At 37.5% G+C, this 23294-nt stretch overlaps 1 protein-coding gene across 13 annotated transcripts in view; it reads left to right on the plus strand.

The window, feature by feature from the left end:
- The window catches only part of zmiz1a (zinc finger, MIZ-type containing 1a), a 249761-nt gene that overhangs the window by 206534 nt on the left and 19933 nt on the right, over positions 1-23294 (plus strand). For 3 of the 13 annotated variants that reach the window (XM_005156853.6, XM_009307322.5, NM_001113339.1), the window contains 1 exon segment: positions 8743-8778. The exons of 4 other annotated variants lie outside the window; for them this stretch is intronic. In XM_005156853.6, the coding sequence (XP_005156910.1) occupies positions 8743-8778 (36 nt within the window). 13 annotated transcript variants of the gene reach the window in all.

The following is a 23294-nucleotide window of genomic DNA, read 5'->3' on the forward strand; positions in this document are numbered from 1 at the left end:
CAGTACTTCAACAATATGCTGTCAGTCACAACAGTCGCTTAGATCGAAATCCAGTTCTTCCCTCCACGCGTGTGCTGCTGATATTTAATCAGAGCAGGTTAGTTGAGAGATTGACAGCTGATGTGTTTGTCTGTTAAGAGATGTTTCTCACTCGCATCGGCCCATTCAGAAAGCCTGCTATTATTTAAACGCTTTGCTGAAGAAAATAGTCAACTTCCTAAATCAGGTTTGCGCCTGCACACAGAAGTGCAGATAGTGTGCCATTGTTCAGAGTGAGATGTTGCGACAAGATAATTGCAAGGTGTATCTCAATTCAAGTGTTTTTAAAGTCTGTTATTGAGCAGATTTGGTACGAAGCGAGGAGACATTAAGCAGAGGAATTTTTACAATGCTTTGCTTTTTTTTTTTCCTCTCTAAAATTTTTATCCTGAATTTAAAGAACTTTCAAATCACATCACATTTTATAATAATAATAACAATAATAATAATAATAATAATAATAATAATTAGCATGAAATAAATTACTTAATACGTATAAATTAAATGTATAATTTTGGTAATTATTTAAATAAATAATTATTCATAATTTTAATTATTATTATTATTGTAAGTCTTATGTTGATACAAAACTACTGTTCAAAATGAAAGATGTTCTTTTAAATGTTATATTTGTAGATTTTTTTTTTTTTATATCTGAAAAATATTCAGTTAAGCCGCTTTTTCCACTGCACACAACATTTGGACAGGATTGTTGGAATAGTGGCAGTCGAAAAAAAAAATCGGTTTCATCGTGCACAATGGGAGGGAAGCTAAGTCTCGTAAATAAAGTAATTCTCGTAATTCTAATAAATAAAGAAGTGCAAAAGCAAAAACCTTTATTCTCCGTGCATTCATCATGGTTGAATGAATACATACTAGAAACTCATAGACAGCTAAAAATTTTGGAGGGAATGGGGAGACAACATAAAAATTATATTTTTTATAACTCATTTATGAATAGAAGTGTTTTTTTTTTTTACAGACTTTTTCTGATTTAAAAAATAAACAATAAAAAGTAGTATTTCTCATTTCGCGCCTACGGATCTGCTTGGACAACACTGGAATACATCACAACCGGTCGGCCAGTCGCATATGGTCTTGGAGTTCAAACATTTCAGTGTATCGGCGGCTCAAATTGGATTTGACTTTTCCGCATATGGAGATGATCGGAACTCAAGCCAGCTCCTTGACTACTCTCCATTGAATTTGAATGTCTTCTTGTCTTGCAGTGGAAAGACGGCTTTATTGTTGTTGTCTATATGTATGAATGTAATTGCTTCATATGCAGGCCCGTAGCCAGCCTATTGGAAGGGGGGGGTTCTTTTTCCTCAAAAAGTGAACCGTTTTGCAAATAGCGCTTCATTTTCTATTTAATTATAAAATTTAAATAGTGCATTCTAGTGACATTTTAAGCACTATTCTGAATTAGCTTGTCGGATGGTCATCATAACCACACTTTTTGACTATTTTTGCCAAAATAGTATTCAAATCAATTGTAATGTTGGCTGCTTTTGGTGCTTCACACCTTTTTATTGGTCTTTTTTTGTTTCAAGAACAAGATTTAAAATAAAAGTTACTTGTAAAATGTTTTCTCAACTATACTGTAGCGAAAGATGCACAGCTGGATGAAAAATATTTGTTAGCATTGGCCAAAACTGATTAGCTGAAGTCACACTGAAACGACACCCAACAGAGGATTCACTATTTATGATGGCATACAGTAGCAGTCAAAATAGGTCAAATGAGCTCATGCATGGGACAAATTCTGTACTTTTGTGAGTTATGGGTGGGTCTTCATGAGGCAAAAACTTTGTTTGTAGTGTCTGTCCACATGACCACACTGTACCCGGAGTTTCTGAAATTCTTCTCCCTGGCCGGAGTTTTCAGACAGTTTCAGTCACCTGATACTCTGTTTTAGAAAAACTGTGGTTTTAAAAATATCTGTGTTCGTGATTAACATGTTAGTATTATTAGCTTAAGTTTATGCAATCAGACCTATTAAGTGATGATGGCCACTATTAATCACATTTTATGAACAAGACTTTCCACTATATTCAAGTCTTTGGCTCCATTTTCTGTTATTTAGAAATACAGTAGCTTGACACAGCTGCACATCAAATCTGACACATGACAGTTCTCTGAGTAGCTGATGGGCAAAAGTCTGAAATTGGCCAATGGCCCTGCTGAGGGGTGAAACCGATCTCTCAACGCAATGGTGAGGAATGTTCCTGCTCTACATAGGACGTCTGTCAGCGGCTTGTAAATCAGCCCAGCTGGAGGCACGTCAGGAGAGCAACCAATCCGCCATGTCGAAGGTGACGGATCGCTTTCCAGCACCCAGCCGTAATTCACATGTCATGTACACACATGGTTTACAGAGAAGACGCAAGTGCAAATACACAAGAAATTCAAGCCCAGGGACCTCCCCGTTGGTTTAATATACCGAAAACTCTGCCCACCTCTGACTGTCTGTGTACACGTCTCACTTCAACATCAGACATCCACTGTGTCTTCCGAAGATCAGAGGACAGAGCTTTTGTAGATTAGTTGTCATGCTTGTGTTTAGGGTACAGTATTAACAGTCTGCAAATGACATATGCGGTTAATATTAGCTGTCTTGTTTGAGTTGAATAGTTATTTGCCAGTTATATTTAAAGTACTTAGCACTCTCCAAAAGAACAGGTCTATATTGAAATTTAACATTTGTAGAAGCTTTCCATATCACAAAGGATTCTTTATAGTAGACAAAGATTTCTTAAATTATTAAAATACTATTTATACTAAGAACTGTTCATAACAGATCTTTAAATGAGTACAGATATTGTTGTTGACCCATTTATGTTTAAATTTGGAGCACAAACCAGCCGGATATTCATTAGGCTTGATTGTATGTGTGATATTTAGAAGTCGTTTAAGAGTTGCTTTTTTGAGTGTGTTATGCTTATCAAAGCTACATTTATTGGATAAGATAAACAATATTGTAAAGTATTGTTGCAGATCATAGTTTACAATGTAATGGATGAATATTACAGATATTGTTGGAAAGTTAAGAAATATTTAAGTCCACTATTGTCGAGTGAATCAAAAAGATAGTTTTGCTGAGTTTGTCTTTACATTTCTTTTTTTTGTTGAGTTCAGATGCAAGTGCTATCTGTAATTTTTTTCTACAATGAGCATTTTTCAGCCACCTATGTTTATGTTCAGTTATTTAAGGTTAAAAGTGATAAAAAAAACCTATTATTTGTCATAAAAGTGAAATTATTAAATCCAGACATACTGTAGGAGCCTGAGAAAAATCCTATTTGAAGAAAATTTCAGATGGCATCTGTTGCTTTTTTCTTCTATTACTTGAGGATGTTACACATCTGTTGTAACCTAAACAATGTGCAAATTTGAAAGTGTATAATTGATAATTCTGTATTATAATGTTTTTTTGTCTGTCATCTCTTTTTAACACTGAGGTGTTTATGATCAGATTGCTCATTTGTAGTGTAATGAAGTTGCCGCTGAAGAGAGGACTGGAGTGAGGTGTTTGTGTTGGTGGAGGGTTATGACTCACTGCTTTGCAGTAAAAGTTAAAGGAAGCTCAAGTTCCTGTTTGAGCCAGCTTCGGCTCTTCACCTCCTTTTTCATGTAGCCCGTAGCCTTGACATCTCTCATTTTCTCTGAGTTATTTCATCCCCTCGTAGCTTGATATTAAAGGTATCTGTCACAAGCAGCGCCTCAATGTCGGGCAGGGAGACGGTGTGCGCGCCGAGGTCTTGATGCTTCCTTCTACATTGTAAGTTTTTGAGGCTGCAGTATACTGGAGCTTTTAATGAATTACTGCTAATTTGATGTCAGTGGAAATTATTACACTGCTGTTTTTGTTTTGCAGCGTCAAGGAATTTTCTGCTGTTGATACAGTTTTTTTATTAGCAGATTAGGCGGTGCTAATTCAACAGCTATGTATTAATTCATTAATGGACGCGTGCTATTGACAGCCCGGGGAAGTGCTGGATCTCTTTCTGATATCCAACACTTTTAGATGTGTGTAATTAACAGTGTTAGCAAGTGTCAAGTTAGGCACTTAGCGTTAAAAGCTAACACAGTTTCCATTAATTTCACCCTCGCACGACACTCAAGAGGGCCGCCCACCAGCCTCGGGCTTAATTAGCGTGCGCGGTCTGATGGATTTATACATCAGTGTCATGTGATTAGCTCTCCAATGGACGGGATTCACCCGCTTTGATAGCAGTAATCGTGGGGCTGCGAACGCAGCTTTAACCAAATTGATCCAAGCGTGTTGTTTGTTCTCAGTCTTTCTGGGGATGATTTGGTCACGGGCCAAGATACAGCCCGTCTGCCATGACAGACCCCGCCCCTCTCTTTGCAAGTTTGAAATGTGAGCCGCCCCTGCTCCAACAACCCACCCCCACCTCCCCCCCGCCCCATCCGCCCTCTGGCAAAGTGGCCGTCGCATTGCATGGATGCTTGTGTGTGTGTGTGTGTGTGTGTGTGAGTGTGTGAGTGTGTATGTGTGTGTGAATGTGTGGCTTCCATCAGTTTCTAATGACAAGGGTTTAAGCCATGTGGACGTCACTTACAACACCATAAATCTGAGGTGAGAGGACATTTGCTGCTTTTTTTCTCCCTCTGAGGCTCTTCTCTTTCCCAGCCCCCCACATCCCTCTCTCTCTCTCTCTCTCTCTCTCTCTGTCTCTCTAGCTTCTTTTTTTAACCCTTTTGAAACTCAACGTTGCTTCCTGTTCATTTTGTGGTTTTGCACTGCAGACAGTTTACAGGCTGTCATTGTATATATCTGTGTGTATGTGTGTGTGTGTCTGAAGTTTTGGAGGAGCTTAATCTGATTCCCCACGGGCAACATCTTGGAGCAGAGGAGCCAGGTATAGCAGGAGCCCATTAGCACAGAACTCCATCTGTGATTGGCTTTGCACTGGAAACCCAGAGACCGCCGCTGAATAATTGATGTGCATTGTGCAGTCGCTGGACAGGCGAAGAGAGGGAAAACAGAGAGAGCGCCCCAGACAATCAGAGCGAGATAGAAAGACAGAAAGCTTGTAGATTTCTCACGGGTTTGTCTTCGCCTGCTGGTAAAATCCCATTTTCTCTGTGCAATGAGAAGACTGCGATGAGAGCCAGATCCGGAGCGTTGGTAAGTCACGTGAGGGGTTGGAGTGCATGCGGGCAGGTGTATGCGCAGGAACTAACTCGTAAAGAGTCCTGCACATGATCGAGTCGTAACAACTGACTGCGTTTGACCTAGTTCCCTCTCTCCCACACAAACGCTCACACATAGAGGGTCAGAGTGGGCTTGATTATCTCCAGGAGGAGAGCTGACCTACTTGAGGCACAGTGTTTTTGTCAGTTCTTTAGCTCTTTGACGTGAGCCTGGCGACAGTGTAGCGTCAAAGGCTCTAGAGTTTCTTCCTCCGGCTACTGTTGGCGGCGAGTGCATGTTCCTTCTTTACGGGGTTGTTGTAAATCATTGGTTTGCCATGCGTTGCATTCTGGCTTCTGTTCGATGGGCCGATTGAAAGGGATCATGATCATGGGAGTTTCTGTAGACTGCTGTGCTCCTGCTGTTTGTATATTTAGAAAGCACCGGCTTCATCTCTTGTGCTTCTACAGGAGTGTCTGAGTCTAGGCAAGATCCCTAGATATTTATAGTAAGTAGTTGTTTCTTGAAACTGCTTCAGAGCAGCAGTTAAAGCGTCATAAGGATAATATACTGCTCGAGCAAAGTCTACAGGTTCCTGTGAAGTTTTGTTAACGCTCTCGGCCTCAGAGTACATGCTGATGGGGAAATAAACAGCGGTTTGCTGTAATGAGGATCCTGCTGTTCATGTGTGAAACTTCCTCCTCTGTGCTGTGGAGCTTTTAATAGCTCGCTGCACTTTGCCTGCACTATGTTTCGTTTGTGTTTGCTGGATTTACTTCATTTAAACATGCAGATGTTATGCTAATGTTTGCTGTTCAAATGTGTTACCCTAGGCTGCTTAAAAGGATGCTAGTTAATCTTGAGGTTAAGACAAATAGAGACCACAATGGAGCACCATGTTTTTGTTGAATTTTTTAGAAGTTGTATTGGTAACCCTGGGACATTAGAATAATCTAATACATTTTGATTGATTATCTCGTGTGTAAAATGATAATGAGCAATACAAAAACTACTTAAGATGAGGACTTAAGATGATGAAAGGCATTACAAGTCATATCTTACAATGCTAGCTGTACTTCGGCTGTCTGCAAAATTTTCCACAGACCCTGATAGTGTCATAGCCCCAGAGCAAACATTTACTGTTGCCATCGGTTACAAAGTGGATGCAAGGTAAACATCTGAAGAAGTAGGCTGTTAACAAACTAAACAAACCATAAACTTGCTAATTACTGTAAAGGTTTTTGAAAGAAAAATTTGTTGATTTAAATTCTGATAGGATGAGCTGCGTTCAAAGATGAAAAGTGTTGATTAAGGTAACCTCAAAGATTGCTGTTATTTTTCAGTAGTTTCTATGTTGCTTGGCAACCATAAACAGTTAGACTACAAACAGTAGTCTGCTGACTTAGTGGTACGGTACGGCTCTTTCTCATTTCAGAGGCTGCATCCTGCGAAGGATGCATTTGAAGTGCATTGTGGCATTGCGACACGACGAAGGCTGTCTAATTTCAAAAAAATTCGAAAGCTCCTTCACGTGCAGCCTAAAAATGTATCCTTCATTTTCCAGGTAATGAAGGACATAACTGGTGGATCTTTTGCGGCCTCGAACATCCCAAGATTCATTGCATGCTGATAACGACAGGACATTTTAAATGAAAACTCTGCATTAAATGTATAAATTAGGTTTCATTTTAACTTCGAAATCTAAACACATGTAAAAAAAAAAAAAAAAAAAGTATGACATGTCTTACTAAAAAGTTCTTTTATAGACAGTTTACATGTTTATGTGTACATGTATGGATCAAAGAAAATATATTTGTAGCTTTTGTAAACCCGGCTTTGCCTTTAGATTGCTTTAAATCCATTTCAAAATCACTGAAAAAAAAAAGTAATTACAATTTTATTACCGCTTATTAACAGCAACTGTTGCTGTCGCCTGGTGACGAGATTTTTCCTCCTTAGGCTAGATCGTCTCATTTCAAAACACTTGGTTCGGCCTGTGTGGACCTCGAAGGACTCACCTTTGAAGTCTGCATCCTTCGGAGAATGCAGCTACTGAAATGAACTAACAGAATACACAAGACATGTCACTTGTATAGTTTTGAAAGGGGAAGAGTATAACGGTCAATATGGAGAATGAAGCCCCGCCTTCTAGTATGGGAGCCAATCAGCAATCACTATAGACTTGTGAGTCTCTGGGAGAGGGCCTCAGACCAGACGTACATTTCTGCAGATTTTGTGTAATTCAAATGTTAGGAATGAAACTAAAGAGACATTTGTTGTTTAATTATATTGGTTATTCTTAATATAAAATTTAACCGTAAGCTTGGCAAGCAATTTTGGAAAATTGGATGTTGCTCTATTCAGACAGATTGACTGAGCGAAATGCCTGAGAGTCATTTCAAAGATGGCCATCAAGTGAAATGACTTGGTGTTTGCTTTTTGGCATCTTTTGACAGTGAAAACGGATATAAAAGCATACCGAACGGTGCTATATCGTACCCCTATATCTCTGAATCGAGCCATTAGTGGCATTGGCGGAAATGACTATTTATTTATGAATTCATGTTTTTGGTATTGTATTGGCATTCCTACAATGTTATGTTCATGGCTTTATATTTATATTATATGTAATAAATGTATTTATATTTACGTACTGTATAAAAAATAACAATTAAATGCAATAAAAGTGATCACAAGTTGCAGTTAAGACATTTAAAATGTGTTTAATACTTATTGTTCTTTTGAACTTTGTGTTCATCAAAAGCATATTGGAACATATGAGAAATATAAAGCAGTTGTGGGAAAGTTTTCAACATCATCGATATGAATAAGCATATGAATAAACAGCTGAGACTGCGGCATCTGTGCAGTATAGGAATCTTGCGCACTAAATCATCGCAACCACATTTTTTGCCATCTGTTCAAAAATTGTCTCGTCATAAGGACCAGCATAAAAGTCCGGAAGCTAGTCATAGTCTGTAGGAAAAAAGATGAAGGTTAAATCAGCAGTCTTTGCTGTTATGACTAATTTGATATTTAGATGGTTCCTCATATGGTGACAAATGAGTTAGTCATATGACACGCCATCAAGATTGATGCATATTAATTAAATTAAAATTGAAATAATGCATCATGAGGTGTTTTGTGATGCCTTTTTGAATTGTAGATTTGTCATTGATTTTACAATTAAATTCAAATGACTGTTTGTAAATACATTTAAAGGCATTATTAATTTATTAGTAGTGATATTATTGTGTTCCACCCAAAATGCGTATAACGCTCTAGAGCTGCTTAGCTTGAAATTTCTGACAAATGTGCAAGCACCTGGAATATTTCAGCAAACGCATTGATTTTTAGATCATTTCGTCCTCTAAAATGAGAAGTCAGTGTTTCGCACAGCAGACCGAGGCAGAATCAGGGCCCCGTTAAGTCCCATCAATTCCACCAGGACATCCGTTCACCCATTGATGACGTCAACTCTGCTTACTGATACTATCTTGTCTTAATTTTTTTGAGTAAATTGTTGAATTTGAACCCTACAGAAACCACCACCTGCAGGAGATGTCAGAGTGACACAGGTACTCTTCTGTGTTCTAGCATTGTTTGGCTTGTGAAACACATCTAGTGGAGAGCTCTTTCACTCTCTCTTTCTTTCTGTTCATTATCATCATCATCATCCTGGGCATTCATTCTGCTTTATTTATTTATTTTTTTACCCATTCGTGTGCAGTCACAGGAGATGAATCACGGTGACGCAGACGCTTTTGATGTGCTTTCTTTGTTGCTGGGTTTGTATGTGGGGGGCCATCGGCTTCTGACTGAGCATCCATACCTGTTTCACAGACGCATGGGCTGCACTGTCACCTCCGATTATCCCAGGATTTTCCCCCGTCATCTTTTTGTGCAGGCACTCTCTAGGTTTCCAGCCTTCTGCCGTCCTAATTTTGTGTGGTATCTCGTGTTTAAAACACAGCTTTCATCCACATGTCACTCACTTCTTAAGGCTGCCCCGTGTAGTGTGCCGGTCTTTGTCCGCTTATCCGCAGTCATCCATTCCCATTTTAGTGGAATACGTAGGGACAATGCACTGTGCCGTGTGCTTCAAATTTCTTTCCAATTCAAAAGAGCATCAAGCTGTTTCCGTCCTCTCAGACAGACAGCAGAAAGTCAGCGAGTGCGCTTTGTGCGGATGTTGCTGCGATGTAGGAGGTGCATTACATCTGTCACTGACAGAAACAGACACCGACATGTGCTCATTTATTAATGTATTCAAATGAGGAATATCAGTTTCATCTGTTCAAGCAGCTACTCGTTGCTTGTGTAAAGTGCTTTAATCTGCTATTCTAAGTGTGTGTGTGTTGAAGGTATTCCTGAGCGGTTACGTCACCTGATGTGAGAGGAGGTCACTTTGTGGCCTGTTAGCCTTGGTTTAAGGTTAATAACTCTAGCGTGTGTGAGTATTAGTGTGTGTGTGTGGACTGCACTCAGGTTCAACTCTGGCCTTAATTAATATGTGAGACTCTCGTGTGTGAGGATCTGAAACCGTGTCATTGGCTAATAGTGCGCTGTCTGAACACATGCCTGCACACTGCAGACTATTGAAAACTGAGAGAATATGGTTTGCTTCACAGCTCTACAGTTACGTTGTTTTTCAAAGCAGACGCAGATAGATATGGTGTGTTTACAAACCTGATAGGGTTCAAAAACCTCACAAACCAAATTCTAGTGTTAGTGCTCTTAGTGTGGTTCATTTAACTAAAGGCTGATTTGGTATAGCCCTCGCTGTAGCTGATGCCGATGCTGACACGCAATTCTCAAAAAATGTAACTATACTTTGCAACGACTCATAGCACAAGCTCTGTGATTGGTCAGCTTGGTAGCTGTGATGAGTGTGGGCGGTGCTGAGAATCATGAGCCCGATGAAGCGAGTGTTTAGGAGGTAAAGGAGCTGCAGATGGAAACTTAGTTTTGTGTTTACCTCATGATTAAAGTTTTTGTACGTCTGCCGGTTCCCACCTCTGAATTAGCGAGTTTTAGCTACTTGTACATTAAAGTAGCGTTCAGAAAAAAACAAAACACCCACAAAGAAACTTGATACAGAGGAACTAACATTACCTACTGCCAGCTAGAGTTTTGGAGGTGTTATTGCAGAGCAACACAAACATCATGCAGAAGTATATATACATGGCTATGCGCAAGGCTTGCGCTGCAGGCATATGCAAAAGTATAAACCAGCCTTTAGTGGGAATGCTAAAATATATACCCTAGTGAACAGCTAATAAGTGAACTGAGACCCCTTAAAACAGCAGTTTAGCAGTGGGCAATTAAGAGAACAATCATCTTTTCGTAGTTGATTTTATCCCCTGGTTGACCAAAAAATGGACAAATTTATAATTCTTCCTCCACAAAAAAAGTCTGATTCACCTTTAGCAGCTAATAGCAATACTTAACCCAAGTATACTGGTCCCCGGTGAGGAAGCTCCAAACATTTCGGGTCACAGCACTAGCAATACTGGAAACACGAAATGAAGGAGAAACCAAGATAGTTACCTGAACTATGGTTTTATTCTATTTTCTCAAAGCCCCTGCAACAGTGCATTTATCTGTGACAAAGTTCTTGTTAATGAAGGCATGAGGCCGTCCAAATTAATAAGACATTTGCAGATGGAAAAGGGGGTCTCAGGCAAAACAAAAAGGTTATGAGCCACTGCCTTAAAAGATGCGTCTTGGTCAACTTCCTCACTAACTTTTTTGCCGGTTGACTAAAATATGGATCTGATGTAAACAAGACAAAAATAGGAAATGTCACAAGATCATAAACAGGACAAGAAAGTTCAAGAATGCTTGGTTTTTGTATTTATACAGAGATTGGAAACACACTTCTGGCAGTAGACCTTTATTTTTGTGTGTAAGGAAGTGATTTATGGTTTCGACTTCTTCACACACTTTTTAAAGCTCTTTACAAATTATAACAAAATATGATATAATAGCCAAAAAACTATGAGTGCATTTAGCCCAGTTCACAGTCATTTTGGAATGTTCGGTCCCGTAACAAAACATATACAGTACCTAAATAACATTTCTGGGGTTTGCCATTTCAGGATTGGCTTTAAAAATGATAGTGGTTCACCAAGTGAACCAGGAACAAATAGTTCACAAAAACTTTTATTATTGTTTTGCACAATTCTGCACATACTTGTGTGAAAAAGAATAAAAGATGTCATTAAAAAAGGTTAAATGATTCTTTAAGAACTTTGTGCTGACATGCAGTTTAGTTTTTTTTAAAAGTATGGTTATTAACGGTTGCTTGTAGCTTGTTGTCACTTTCATTTAACATTATTAGACCTTGAGTTTTGCTCCAACAAATGTTGATTAAAGAGTTTTTATTAACGTTTTTAGTAATTTGAAATGATATATGATATGGGTTTATCATACAAATTACTGTGCTAAAACACTGATGAACTGTCAGATTTGTTTCTGTATGTATTATGTCTTATATTATTTGTTGTTTCAAAGTACAACAAATTTCAATTGAAGTCAGTTTTTTGAACAGTAGAGTTAGATTTACAACATCAAAAGTTGATAGTACAGAGCTCAAGGTCTCATAATGCAGTTAAAGAAATGTAAAACACCTGCGAATCACAAGATCCAAGCAACTGCTAATTAAAAGTTATTTTTAACAGTGTGTATACGCCCTTACTGCCTTCAGTTTTTCTTGTCTCTCTTCGTGTAGTCATCACAAGAGTGCAGTTTTCTGGTTTGCGTGTGGTGGTTTTACACAAATCTGTCTATGAAGACTGTTGGGAAGTTCTTCAATCTGTTAATGCAAATCTTTCTCAGTGAGTGTAATCAGCTTAAAGTATTTAAGATGAATGAATTGAGGAAGAATCTATATTAAAAAAATAGGCTAAGAGACCTCGTATTTTTAAATAAAAAGATTATCTGCATCTTCAAATGGAATTCGTAGCTATATTCCATTATGTCTGTTTTTATTTCATTACACAGACTAAAGTGATGCATTAATGAATTTGTTATTCTAGTTTTCAGCTCTGTTACCCAAAGGCAGTATTTGCTGTTGGGTTTTATTGCTTTTTCAGAGGTCAGGTAGGGGATGTGATGGTCTCAGTGAGGTGAGGATGAAGGCCACACACAGTATGGTCATGTGGACAGCAAGCGTGTGTATTTTCACCGAGTGGTCCAAAAAGGTCATTCAGCATTTCTGCCAATTCACTGTGGCATCAGTCTGAGACTTTCACAGATTGAGAGAGAGCGAGTGAGTGAGAAAAAACATCTCTAGGGATGTTTGAAATATGGCTTGTGTGATGAAATCCAGCCACATTTATGTTCTAGGCATCCTCATGAGGTTTAAAATCTAAAGTCTTTGAGGACTGCGCTAGTCAAATACCCAATGCATTCTGTGAATGAGAAGGACATAAGATTGAGTAATTATTTTATTGAGGCTTGGCCTTTGGCAAGAAATCCGATCAGTTCTATTTTAAACCATAATGAACCGTACCTACACTACCTGACATAGGTATTGTCGTCAATCTGAGTTTTAAGAGCAACAAATAAAAACTTGACTGGTTGGTCATTGGAAAAGTGGCAGAAAGTGGATTTTTCCCGTGAATAATCTGTTGAACTGCACCTCAATCATCACAAATACTGCAGAAGACCTATAGGAACCCACATAGACCCAAGATTCTCATAGAAATCAGTCAAGTTTGGTGAAGAAAAAAATCATGGTTTGGGGTTACATTCAGTATGGGGGTGTGTGAGAGATGGATGGCTACATTAACAGCCTCTGAGGTACCAAGACGTTTGTGTTGCCCATTAGATGACAAATCACAGGAGAGGGTAAATTCTTCAGCAGGATAGTGCTCCTTCTCATACTTCAGCCTCCACATCAAAGTTCCTGAAAGCAAAGACGTTCAAGGTGCTCCTGGAATGGTCAGCCCAGTCACCAGATATGAACTGTATTGAGCATATCTGGGGTAAGAGGGAGGGGGAGGCATTGAAGATGAATCCAAAGAATCTTAGTGAACTCTGGGAGTCCTTCAAGAATGCTTTCTTTGTAATTCCAGATGACTTATTAATCTTAAGTTATGTGAGTCATAGCAGAGATGTAGGGATGCAGTCCTCCAAGCTCATGGGAGTCATGCACAATATTAATTATTTTTCCACTGCACCATGACTTTATATGCTATACTGTACATTATTTCTGTTAAGTGATTACTTTTGTCTCAGCAAAGCCTGACCTTAGTGTCCTAATTAAACCATAAAAAATCAAGACATGATCATATTTTATTTTGGTAAAATAAGCAGAATCTAGAGACCTTTTCCCTCAATATAAGTCACTACTGATTGCAAATGATCAACTAGGATCAAGTTGTTTTTTTGTTTTTCATAAAACTTTTATAGGCGACAAGACTTTTGTCAGGTGGTGTAGTGTTTTAAAGCACAAAATAAGAAATATGTACGTCTGGTATATGGTTAGGTTACTTATTATTAATTGATTGCATGCACTTACTTTATGGTTAGGGTTAGTTACATGTAATTATGCATAATTCATTGCAATTTTGTGTAACATCTTCACCCTAAATTGAAGTGTTAACTGCCTATATTCCATTCAGGACTAAAAGTCCATGAGAAATCAGATTATTAGAATGTTTATTTTACTATTGCACAGTTTTATGCAATCAATCTGTTAATTAGTAATAAATCTGTTTTGGTATTTGCTAATTTGCTCTGTTTTGGTAATCATTAATCAAAGTCTGACCATTTGCTTCTGCGTTTGGAGTGTACTTCTACAAAAAAAAAAAAAAAAAAAAAGAATACTTTTCTGTTGGTTTACACTATATTCTTAACCACCCAGTCCACTATTTCAGTTGACAATACATCAGTACACTGAAATAAAAGTTGCAGCAATTTCTGGTTCTTGCAGACTTTATGATTATTAAAAAACTGAATATGAAAAAACATATTGGAACATATTAGCTTAGCAACATGCTAACATCAAAAAGGTAGAAAGCCTCTTATACAGAGTGCTGTTTGTGTAGTAGAAGTGATGCCTATGGAGTGTGCCCAGCTATGCCACTTAATTGAAATTCTGTTTCAGTCAGAATGCTGCCTATGTAAGTAAGTTGGCCAGCATGGCAGCTCACTAGGATTTTGGAACAGACTGTTCCATTATACAGGGACGTTTATGCTTGATTCTGTCCATCTTGGCGCCACTCCATTGTCCTGTCCACCATTTACTGGCATCCACTTTTTATTAGCAACATCATAATCAAAAAGCTCATAATAAGGCGTTGAAGCCAGTAAAACTGAGATGTTTGGCAGAAATGGGGTGCTGGCAGTTATGAACCGCCAACCTGAGAAGGATCAGCAGGCAAACATTTTTTGGGCGACTTCAGAGGCGATTTGGGTAACCGTGGGTGACCTGGGTTCCCTACACACTGGATCATTTGGGGATTTACCCTGGTCACTTATTCAAAGCCCACTAAACCTGCTTGGAGAGCTTCTACTCTAGACAAAGAGCAGACAAAAAGGGGGGTCGGTTTGGGCTGGTGGGTTTTGTATAGTGTCTGTCTCTCTGCTCTGTTTTGCCAGAAGTCTGTAGAGCCACAGGCTGTTGTCCCCTCAGATCCTTTCTGCTGCAGTCTGGCACCTTTAGGGATGACACAACATGGCTAATATGAGTCACGCATCTTGCAGTTTTAAGAAATGTGGCTGTCTGAGAGCTTTTTTGTGGCAACATTGTCTTAGAACATTCGTTTGCCATTACAGTTGTTGCTGGTACCATCAAATAATTAATTAGGGGTAATCACATACAAATAAGTGTTTGTGTTTACATAATTTTGTGTGTACTGTGTATATGTAAATACACACATCTATATATAGAGAGAGAGTTAGAGTCATTTGATTTTGAGTATTTACTGAAACCTGATCTCATACTTATATAATACACAAAAAAGAATTAAAAAAGAGTGAAAAAACAGATCAAGGATGTTCCTTAATTTTTATTTCATTCACTTTATTTTAACATTCAACAACTCTATTAACAAACAGAGCTCTTCTGTGAGGTAGCTTGAACAATCGAGTAAAAAATAACATCAATTTTTGGACTTGAGTGCAACAGTAAATATAAAAAATCTAAAATAAAAAAATAGCACCTCAACTTAAAATACCTGGCAAGCAATTCCAAGTTTGCATATCTCACAGTTTGCTATGGTAATGTTGTTGTCATCAACTTTATAACACCTTCAGACCGCAGACATTCTCATGCTCTCCGCTTCAAGCTGCTTCCGTGCTCTACTTTGCCAGCGTTTAACCAATAGTGTCTCTGCAACAAAGGGATGTCAAGCATTGCAGTTTCTGTGTGAAGTCAAGAAAGAGATCAAACTCTGTGACACCGCATAACTATAGATGTGTAAAAAATGTATGAGAATATTAATATTAAAATACGTATATATATTTGAGTTCTGATCAGGAGGTTACATGCGATTTCGATCGAGTCTGAAACCGCCTGATCGGGCCCGATTTTCGATCTTGTGTTCGGATCTGGACATTGTATTGTTTTTATAACCAATATTCCATAGTATTGAATTCAGATTCATTTTATTTGTCCGATTAATTTTTATTTTATCTTGGCGTTGTAGTTTATTTTTTTGTTAGTTTTCACTTTATCAGTTTTCGTTTGTTTGCTTGTTGTGCTTATTTGTTTATTTCAATTAAATTTTTATTTAATTGAATAATTTTTTAAAAAATTCTTATTTATAGTATTTTTTTTATAATTTTAGTCACAATTTGGTGAACTGGTGTCATATAAAATGTTTAACAGCATCATTTTTTTTTAAACAAACAACAAAACAAACATTACATTTCATAATGTACCTAATATTAAATGCCTTTTTCTATTTATGATCCTTTTAGTTTACTTAAGCTGTATAGTCATGACTGCAGATGTGTATTTTCTGTGATTTTTTTAACAATAATATTTAGAGCATTTCTCACCTTTCTCTTCAGAAAACATTCAATTTTTTAGTGTTCAGATAACACAATGTGACACCGTAACCCATTCATTTGTAAACACTGCTAATGTCTTTACTCTCACCCTAAAATTACTTTTTTACACTGTGTTTATCAGCAGATATTAAATCTGCCGTGTTGTGATAATAAACGGCACACAAATAATGCTACTGTAAGCCTTAGACTATTCAAAAGTATGTCTGTTGTAAGCAAACCTCAATTTTAGTGACTTACTTGGGCAATGTCAATACTCGTCTCTTTCTGCTGGGATCACCGCTTGCCACTTTGAGCCAGTCTTGCCACCAAAATGCCCGCTGACATAGACCCAACACACAGCCATGCCACCGAAATGCCCACTGCCACAGAGCCAGCACAGAGCTACAGTAGCCAACTTAACACTCAACACAACCCTTTCTGGAGCAGGTGTCTGGCAGTGCGAGCATAACTAAATGAGGGAAGGGAGAGACAGATGAAAGGAAAACGGAGACAGAGAGAGGCGTTTTAATACAGGGAATGAAAGAGAAATGGGATTAATGCTGATTTACTGGTGAGTAGGGGATGCATTATATCATTTGCTGGAGAAACTTGCTTTATGGTGCTCACAGATGATTTCTAGTAGTGCAGTGGGATTTTTGGTTTGGTGGTAACTAGGCATAGGACGATAACCATTTTCAAGGTATACAACGGTTTGGAAAAGTCAAGGTTTTAAAACCACCAAAATGGTATCTGTAAGATTTTTTTTTATTTACGTTTTTTTTTTTTTTATTATTAATTATTTATTTTTTTAGGACAGCAGTATCGCCAGCAGAAAAGATACTCAAAGATGCCGTTTTAAATTGTATGAAATCACCCCCTTGGACCTGGACATTCCTAACACCTGTCCTTTTTGCTTAAACTTTAGGACCTTTATTATTAGTGTTCTTGGTGGTGTAACACGTCTTGTGTTCCGAACTTCCATCTTATGTTGTGGGCCAACTCAATGTGCACGTTCTATAACAAGCATTGTACTCGAGCCCACTTCTAGTATTTTTGGAATCCAGGCCTCCAAAAAAACGCACACGCATCGCCTCCCTCTTCTTGTTCCAGCAAACCTACTATTCTCAGGTTGTTCTTTCTGTTTCTGTTTTCCATGTTATCAACCTTGTCCATCAACTTTCAACTTGTGATTCAACGGAATTTGTAGGAGCATTAAGTTGAGCGATTTTATCTCCCACTCCAGAAATGCGTTCCTCTGCCTCCTGTGTGCATTCTTTTATCTTTTTGATTGCTGACATAACATCTTAAATTTTATTTACAACTCTTTAGTCCATTTTATTAATGGCTTGTAATGGGTTCGTCTGGGGTTATTTTCAGGGGTTCGCTATCATAATGCTCCTCTGTCTCTTTTACTTTGTCTGTGTTATCAGAATCCTGCGACATTTCTTGAGCCTCGTTATAGCTCACTTTTCTTGTGTTCAGTTCTTCTTTTGTGGTGCCATTTCAATTGTCTTTACATGTTTAATAACCTAGAATGTATTAAATATTTAAGCGAGTTTAAAGGATTTATATTCAAAATTATAGGAGGGTTATTAACTAGCGTCTTCTCACTACCACTCCATAACCAAAAGTCCCATTTTAAATGGTAAATAAAGTTTTATGACACTAATGCAGACAACAGAAGTCAATGATTCATTTAAATTATGAAGATTGACATGTTTACTGTTCCAAAATATTATAAATGTGGGAAAAAACGTTGTTTTACCGTGAATATTTTTATACAAGGTTTTCATACCTTCAAAATCTCATATCAGCCCATTCCTAGTGGTAACATGACTGTGGTGCAAAAAATGAACATTTGAAAAATTATAAATTATTATTCTTTAAAATATTCATAAAAATGTGTGATTATGAACATTATTGAACATTATGAACATTTTTTATATAGTGTGTATAAAAATCATTTGTCTTGATTTTTATGAATTGACAGTGTACATTTCAGAAATGTATACAAAAAAAGTATTTAAAACTTAAATATGCTCTATAAACTAGAATTTCTCCATTTTTTTTTTACTGTTCTTTCTTTGTTTGGCAGTCTGTTTGCAAAATATTCTAATTTTCTTACTGCAGCATTTTAATGAATAAATGAGCTCAATACTGGAGCAAAACCAAAGCATCCCTGTAAGGTCACGATACAGTAAATGTTGTGCATGGATATGACAACACATCCCCGTGGGTTGTAGTGGAGGCGATGATGATGTTTTGTGGGTGAAACGGTGTAGCTGTATTAAGCTAGGCGAGAGGCATATTGTGCGCTGCCGGAAGGTGCCGTGTTGATTAGGTTGTTTTTGCCCGAGTTTACTGGTTGAATTGCAGGCAGGAGAGCTCTAGTCTTTGTTACGTGTGGGAGGCATGCTAGGCGGGGAACAACAGTTGAAAATTGGCAGGCGGTGTCTGCCTGTAACCTGTCATATGAGCTCTAAGTTGGTCTTTTGTGAGAAAATAGCAGTTGCCAGCATGCAGAGGTAGTGATTTAGCTGGCCGATAAGCTCTCTGTAATGGCAGGGTAGAATAATTCTTATTGAAGTAGGTGGGTGATTCCAGCCTCCCGCTCCAGTCCTGCTGGGACGGCTTTCACGCTTGTCGCAGAGAGGTGAGAAGCGTTCTCTTTGAAACAGAGCCCTTTGATATATTTACACAAACGCCATTTTCTCACTGTAATTGTGTGTTTGAACTTGGAAAGGAAAGTGCGTCAGGTGCCGCTGGGATATTGAATAACTTAAAGCCGTTTCTTGGAAGAAATCCAGTTTGGATTCAGCAATGCATTAAGGGTCCTTGAATTTAATTCTGAAATGGTTATTAATGCCGGCATTAAATGGCTAATGTCACATGAATACAATTGAAAAACTGCTCATTTGCTCCATTACATCAATCCGCATGTTGATCCACATCTGACTTTCCCTGCATCCGCATATGCCTCCTAGCGTACTAGATAGTAGGCGAATAGAGTCCAAATTCATAGCATTCATTAAACTGTAAAGATGACTTCTAATGAGATTCTGAATTGTGCTATCCCATGAGGCCATAGAAAAGGATTTGTGACTAGTGATTAGGACTGCACAATATTGGAAAAATCTGATATAGCGATATTTTATTTTTCTGCTTTAAATATTGTGTTATGAATACAGTTTCACAAGATAGAATAAATAACATGATTTGACTATTTTGGAGAGTCTGGCAGCATCCGGGGACAGAGATTGAATAATCACAACAAAAAAAAAAGTTTTTTTTTTTTTTTACTTTGTCTCGTTTCTAGTCCAAATATCAAAAAACAATCTTAAACATGAAGAGTAAAATATATTAAAAAAGGAAAAATATTGTTTGTTTTTCCATCAAAAGAAATAAGTGAAAATAAAGAGTTTTTCCTTAAAACAAGCAAAATGATCTGCCAGCTGAGTAAGTAAAATAAGCTTGTTTTAAGCTTTGAAATGTGGATATTTGGACTATAAACAGGACAAATCTATAAGAAAAGTTGTTGTTGTTGCTTAAATTTCATATAAATACAGTGATTAAATACAATTCTGTGGTTCCTGGTCAACAATAATTCAGACTTAACATTGCATGTCTTTGCGATGTGACCATTGCGGATGCCCACATTGCGATATCGATCCTAAAACGACATATTGTGCTGCCCTACTAGTGATGCCTTTTTCTTTTATTACTGTTGTTTGTGGTATCTTTAAAATGTTATCAAGATGTTTACATTTTTTTAAATAGGCTATTTGCTGTACTTTTTTGACTCCCCTCCTTTTAACAACATTGTAAGTGTCCACTAGTATGATTTGCAATCATTTATCATATTTAAACATTTTAACACTTCAACCTTAAGATGCCACCAATGTAAACTTTAACAGCATGTACATTTAAAGTCAGAATTATTACCCTCCCCTATTTAATTTTTCCCCTTTTTTTCCCCCAATTTCTGTTTAACGTAGAGAAGATATTTTTTTCTAACACATTTCTAAACATAATAGTTTTAATAACACATTTCTAATAACTGATATTTTTTCTTTGCCATGATGACTGTAAATAATATTGTTCTATATATTTTCAAGACACTTCTATTTAGCTTAAAGTGATATTTTAAGGCTTAACTAGTTTAATTAGGTAAACTAGGCAGGTTAAAGTAATTAGGCAAGTCGTATAACGATGGTTTGTTCTGTAGACTATCGACTGTTCTGTATGACTTTTCTGTTGGATCTAACATATTCAGCAAATCATCGTCTTTTTAGTTTGTCTGAAAATCCTTTGTATTTTGTAGTTTAGTGAAGTATGTTGCAGTAAAATAAAGTTAACAAAGGTCAAAGCTCTTAATGCAACTGTTTTCATTTTAACAAAAATCATCCACTCATTCCTAATGTTGGGATCAGAAGGAAAGAAATGCGAAGGCTGCATCTTGTTGTTTGTTTGCCTCTCTTATTATTTACCTCAAATCAGAGGGCGGAGCTAAACAGGTAGTAGGCATTGATGACCATCTGTGGAGGCGGGGTTTAGATACATAACTAAATAATAACTAAAAACAAGATGGTTAAAGTTCTTAAACTTACAGAATATTCTTTTAGTACAATGCCCACTTACTATATGCCAAATGATCAAGGGAATTTTAATTTGTCAGTTCATTACCCCTTCAAATTACAGAGTCCTTACAGCAACTTTACTGTATGTGAGGAACTGACAAAGAATACTGTCATTTTTCCTCTCCAACTCAAGTCGCTAATCTCTTTTGTGTAGTTTGAATATGTAAACTGAAAAACAAAATAGGTGTGGAAACCAATTTCACTTTACTTTTTTCATGGAATAAATAAAGACATGCATGTGTGAGCTGTCCCTGAAGTGCAGTCTGTGGTAAAAACACCTCAGTGTGTGTGCGTGTGTGTACACATGTGGAAGTGTGTGTGTTCGTTAAGAGAGTGTGTGTGTGCTCGTTTACATTCCCCCAGCAATAAAGGCGCTGGAGACAGCTGAGCAGTCTTCATAGTCATTACTGGCTGATCGATTTAGAGAGGAAAGAGCCAAGACAGACGTCTGTCTCTCTGCAGCAGCAGACTCAGAAAGAGAGAGAAACCGAGAGACTCATGACACCACCCTCTCTGTTCAAATAGCCAGAGCAGGTTATTTTTTTTCTCATCTACTGTCTGTGAAGTAGATTTAGAGAAGAAAGAGGGGCATTGTTCTATGTATGAACGCGTCTTAGGGGAAAGGGAATATTTTATAAGGTCCCTTGCAGAATCTGTTTGATGGCAAAGTAAGACTAGAGGTGCAGCACTACTGAAACAGTCCCTGGCTTTTGTTTGTCTTCTGTATGCAGTCTGGAGCATGCTTTATTTATTGCTGTCAGGAGCATGTATAATATGTTATATTACATGGTAATATAATTTTTCAAGGCATATTTATATAGGAATTTTATTATTTGATTAGAGAAAAATGTATTTAAATGCTAATAATTACATTATGCCACTTTACAATTTGACATATTATAAATTTAAAATAAAAACTTTTCAGAGAAAATAAATAGTTCTCAGGGTGTTTGCCTTTTATTATCATAATTCATTTCCCCCTTGTTTTTAGCAATAGGTCAATACAAGATGTTAAATATAAGAACCTTGTTAGCATAAAATTAAAGTGTATTAAAAGAAAAGAATATCATGACAGGATAACCTGGTTTTAAGTATTATTTTTTGGAACCTAAAAAAGTTATTTTGTTCATTTTAATTTCATTACATTGTTTTAATTAAATGGCTTGTTACGGTTAATACATGTCAAAAAATATGACAGTGACCATTTACAATGACAAAATCTATCAAATTTTCTTACAAAAATGCTAGTCTATAAAACACACAACAGTTATTTGATAATTAATTATTGTGAATCTAAATTTTACTCTTGCCATCAATGACTCAGCTAGTAATGACTATCTAAATAGTGTCAGTTGCAAAGTGTGAGGGGCATTTGTATGAAGAGCACTTAAATGCAGCGCTACTTCAGCCATATGCGGCGTGTAGAATCGATTAGACCAGGATCTGGCTATGTGCCAACTGCTGCCATCCCGAAACGACTCCATCACCATGGCGAGAGGCTCATTTTGTCACCCCTCACAGGAGTAAAGTGCTGCCAGGACACATCCCCGGCATGACTCACTGTCCTCAGCACTGATTTTCATCTTCCATTTCTTGCTCTTTCTCTCCCCGTCTTCGTCATTCTGCCTTCACGACAGGGGAAGACAGCTCTTCTGTGGTAGGATCGCTGCTCAAAGTGCACTGCAGACCAAAAGCATATGATCCTATGAGAAGCATAATGACAGGCTGTTAAAGACGATCCCAGGCACTCGTGCATTTCTACTGTAATAGTAGTGACCTCTAGTGGCGAAGATATGAACTGATTAAAACATTGCAATATTTTTGACATCTTTCTCACCATTGTTTATATTAGGGGTGAGCTGTTTATGGATTGCCACAATTGTGAAGTAATACTATTTAAACACATGTGAATCAGATCAGGCAAAATCTTTAGACTAAGTAGAAACGTCCGTGCTGGTTAGAGCTAAACTCCAGACACTTCAAAAGTGGGACAAACCTCCAGCTTATTGAGGGTTAGAGATTTGAACAAGCTGCTAACCCTAAGAAATACCAACATTTAAACATAAGTGATAACTCAAATTGTTATACTTAAGCAAGAGATTGTGCAAAGCTATCAGTTTTATGATTTACACTAAAACAGATGCCACATTCCATAGATTTATGCTTCGTTTACACGGCAATTCTATAGCCAAAACAGGAAAGTTTTTCCCCTGTTTCACGTTTACATGACAACATTTTGAAAACGATATCTTTACATAATTGTGAAAGCAAATAAAACTTCTGTATAACATAGGAAAGGCCAGTATTTGGCACGGTCTCCTTAGTAAACAGTACCTGTAGGTAGGTAATGATGTGCAGTTGGGGGTGAGGTAGAATTTGCCATATTTGCTAGATGTGTCTCTGCTGTCGGCTGTAATGTGAAGTAAATCCATACTTTGTATTGCCAAAGTCAA

Source organism: Danio rerio, chromosome 13, assembly GCF_049306965.1.
Source record: "Danio rerio strain Tuebingen ecotype United States chromosome 13, GRCz12tu, whole genome shotgun sequence".
In the NCBI taxonomy this organism is placed as follows: Eukaryota; Metazoa; Chordata; class Actinopteri; order Cypriniformes; family Danionidae; genus Danio; species Danio rerio.